The following is a 3754-nucleotide window of genomic DNA, read 5'->3' on the forward strand; positions in this document are numbered from 1 at the left end:
TCTTGTACGTAATTTACTCTGATTTTTGTCCATTCTTTTAAATTAACTATCCACTTTTCCACTGATACAGTTTCCATATACACATTTCTGTCATATATATTTTTTATAATGGTAATAGTGTATTTTTTTTTTAAATCAAATGGAAATATGACTAGCTAGTTGCGAAATAGAAATTTTAATTGACTATCAGTGCAAGTCTATAAGCATTAAACTCAATCTTTATATGATAAAAGCTTACTCAATAAGCATTTATTTGATTTCTCCCCAAATTTGATTACCACAAATTTTCAAAACAGGTTTACACCGAAACACAAACATCTATTTATTTTAGTATTTTACACGAAAACAATAAGTTACGGCTATACATTAAAGTAAAGAAGCATTATTTTTTGTTTGGTACTTAAATAGAAAATAATATCTTTCATCCGTTAGTTGGGTAAATAAGAGAGAATATAAAAGGAGATACGAGTAAACACTAAAAAACAACAGTAAACAAAAAATCAAAATAACAATAAATGCCAAATCAATACCTTTCATCCACCACATACTAATTTAGTTGTTACCTTAGTGGAATCCTTGTACGTTGATTTTTCATGCTACTATTAAATTAACCATCCCCTTTTCATTGATACCGTTTGCATATACACATTCTTCGTAAACTAAAAATAAATAAAATAAATAGTAAAACAAAATGAATCTCACACTTTAATATTTTTATTTTTATTTTTATTTTTAATTTTTATCTCGATTCATTTTCTATCTACTCTGCCGAAACATAAATCGCGATTTGTTAGAATCAAGTGTTTTTGTGGATTTTGTTAACAGGTTTCAATCAAAGAATAATTTAGGCGTGTTGTTGGTTGTTAACACGGAGTAATCATAATTCATCAAGACCAGAAACTTATCATCTGATAATTTCTTACTCAATTCAATATTTTTTTTCCTTTTCATTATATTGGGGGGAAGCAAAATTGGAAGGAAATATTTCCAGGAAAATGTGTACAGGAAACAACTCTATTACACTCCTATAGAGCCTATATTAACCAACACTTGAGTTAATTTGTTTTTAAAAGAAAGAAAAAAAAGTTATATGAGAATTACATTTTTTGAAATTCAAGAAAATTTTTGCCAATGATTTTTATGATCATACCACAGTGGCTATGCCACTGTATCTTGGTCTTGTTCTGTCAGTCTCAGGTGAAAGGCCCTGTTCCATGGTCTTCCTCTTGTTATTGTTGTTGGCTTGTTGTAGAATTTGTTGCTGTTGTTCAATAGTTGGTTGTGGATGTGACTCTGATTCTGACTCTGGCTGAAGAACTTGTAATTTTGGTGCTTGGTGATGCTCATTTTGGATGATGATTTGTTGTTGTGACTGTTGCTGTTGAACTTCTGAGTCTTCAAACCTTTCTACTGTTTCTTGCTTTTGATCTTTGAACTTGGTTTTCTTCATGTGGGGTTTAAGCTTGTTCAAATCTGACAACCTCACAGGCTTCAAGAAAAATTCTTCGGCTCCTTCCTCCAAACATCTGTTTTGCCAGTTTCAGATATTAATCAGAATTTCACTTCATAAAAATGTTCACAGGTAAAAAAAATAAATAAATAAAGAAAGTACAGAAATAGTTCTCTTTCTTACCTGTTAATCCTTGAAGGCACATTTTCAGATGACATAATCACCACTGGTATGTTTCTCAAAGATGAAGATTCCTGAAATATAACATCAGAGAGAATACTAATTAAGTTTTTGAGCCTGTTGGTTCCAGGTGGAACAAGTGAGAACATAATATTTCATAGATTTTCAAACGATTTTTCACTCAAATAAAATCCAGCAGCAACTAAAAGTAGGACCTTTTGGAAAAGAAAGAAAAATCTTTCCATCACATATTGAACCTGATTTGTTTTTGGGTGGAAAACTAATAGCAGATGGAAAAATTATTCCAGGAGGATTATTACACTTGCTAATGAATTTTGTGGTGGTAAGGAAACTAAGTCCAACTTGACAACTTTAACCAACAACATCAAATTCGGAATGAATGCACTTTCAAAATGGATCTCTCTACAAGGGTCTTTGTGAAAACGGAAAAACAATCTTGGCTACAAAAACTGAGAAGAAAAGTGGTGGAGAATAAAATGGTTAATAAAAGAGAGATGAGACAGGAATAGAAACCAAAGCAAAGCAAGAAGCATACCTTGATTTTCTTAAGCAAGTCATAGCCTGTCATGCCAGGCATACAGTAATCTGTTATAACAAGATTCACCTCCACCTCCTATAAAGACACAAAAAGCCAAAAACAATCTCAGAATCCCAGAAAAAGAAACTGATCTGTGGCCAAAAATAAACACTGAACACAACACAACAAGTTGGTTAAAATTTTTAAATTACAAAAAAAAAAAACACCTTTTATGCATTCTAACCAAAAAAACACACTATACCTGAGGCTGATGGTTGTTGGGACAAACAGATGGTATACTTGGATTGCTCTCATCATTCTCACGCAACCCCAGAAACTCTAAAGCCTTGCTACCAGAATCAACTGTAGTAACTGCCATTGAGAAAAAAGGGTTCTACTTATCAGGCAAAATAGTAAATAAGAAAGAATAAAGATCAAATTTTTCTCTCAGATTTTGGTGTGTTTGGCCTAAAAGATTGTACCTTGATAGGAAGAGGTTCTGAGGAGCCTCTCAATGAGTTTCCTATCTATGATGCTGTCATCAACAGCCAAGACATGAAACTGTGACTCCGCTGCAGCCATCCCCATTTGTGAAAAGGTGAAAAATTGGATTGAAGATTTTGGAAGAAACAAAGAATTGGAAAAAAGGGTTGGTTGGAAGAAAGGTTTATGTTTTGTGTTTTGTGTTATGATGAAAAAAAAGAGAAAGAGATGGGATTTTTGGAAGAGGAAGAGGAAGAGCTTTGTATTGAAATAAGACCCACCAAAATCCCCATCCCACAAAGCAAGATCCGACCAGATTTCATCCCAAATCTTGCAAATTTTCCAAGTTGATCTTGAATTACCGGGCAAGCAATGCGAAAATTATTATAAGATAAAGACTAGGAACAAATAATTAAATGAATAAAATAAAGGAAATAAATCTTAGTGAATATGTTGAGGGTTGAGAGAGGGGAGGTGACCCTTTATTTATATATGTATATAACAACATAAGTGAGAGAAAATGGGATGTGAAAAAATTAGAAAGTAGGATGAAGGCAAAAGAGGAGAGAGAGAGAGAGGGAGAGGAGAGAGAAAGTGGGGCCATAAAAATCCCTTCAAGAGATACAGGTGAGGTCAGCAATGGTGCCTTTTTATTTTCCCCTGGGTGTGAAATCATGTGGCGCTTACCATATCTTGGGCAGGTGGGGGAGAGTGGTGGCAAAGAGAGGCCAATTTCTTTTGATTCCCTTTTAAGATTTGCTTCCCATGCCCATCCATCTATCTAATTCATGCATCTTAACCATCTTTCATGTCATGCACATCCATCCACCACTCTTTTTTTCTATTTGAGCCACTTACCCAACTAATTTTGTTTTATTCAAAGCCAAAAAAACAAATAAGGTAGTCACATAAATTTAAGATTTTTTTTGTTACCATTTCTTTATTATTAATAGTTGAATGAGTTTTCACATACTTTTATTTTGGCGGCTTGTTATATGAGCAAAGTATCTATTGGCTACATCAATGATTATCTAATATCTTACTTAAAAGATTAAAATTTAATTTCTCTCAAATTAACTTTGCATATGTTTGTATTGTAATTT

General features: G+C 32.9%; 1 protein-coding gene across 2 annotated transcripts; it reads right to left on the reverse strand.

Annotated features, from left to right (window-relative positions):
* Positions 1-920: 920 nt before the first annotated feature.
* LOC100788079 (two-component response regulator ARR9-like) lies at positions 921-3109 on the reverse strand. Of its 2 annotated transcripts, NR_183029.1 has the most exons (6): positions 2651-3109; positions 2431-2540; positions 2187-2264; positions 1951-2100; positions 1634-1704; positions 921-1526 (listed from the first exon to the last, which is right to left on the reverse strand). NR_183029.1 is itself a non-coding variant. In NM_001253297.3 (5 exons), the coding sequence occupies exons 1-5, from the start codon at positions 2754-2756 to the stop codon at positions 1145-1147; spliced, it is 747 nt and encodes a 248-aa protein (NP_001240226.1). In that variant the 5' UTR covers positions 2757-3109; the 3' UTR covers positions 921-1144. The 2 variants fall into 2 exon arrangements, 1 of the variants encoding a protein (NP_001240226.1); NM_001253297.3 differs by lacking the exon at positions 1951-2100.
* Positions 3110-3754: the final 645 nt, after the last annotated feature.

The sequence above is a fragment of the Glycine max genome, chromosome 3 (genome assembly GCF_000004515.6).
Source record: "Glycine max cultivar Williams 82 chromosome 3, Glycine_max_v4.0, whole genome shotgun sequence".
In the NCBI taxonomy this organism is placed as follows: domain Eukaryota; kingdom Viridiplantae; phylum Streptophyta; class Magnoliopsida; order Fabales; family Fabaceae; genus Glycine; species Glycine max.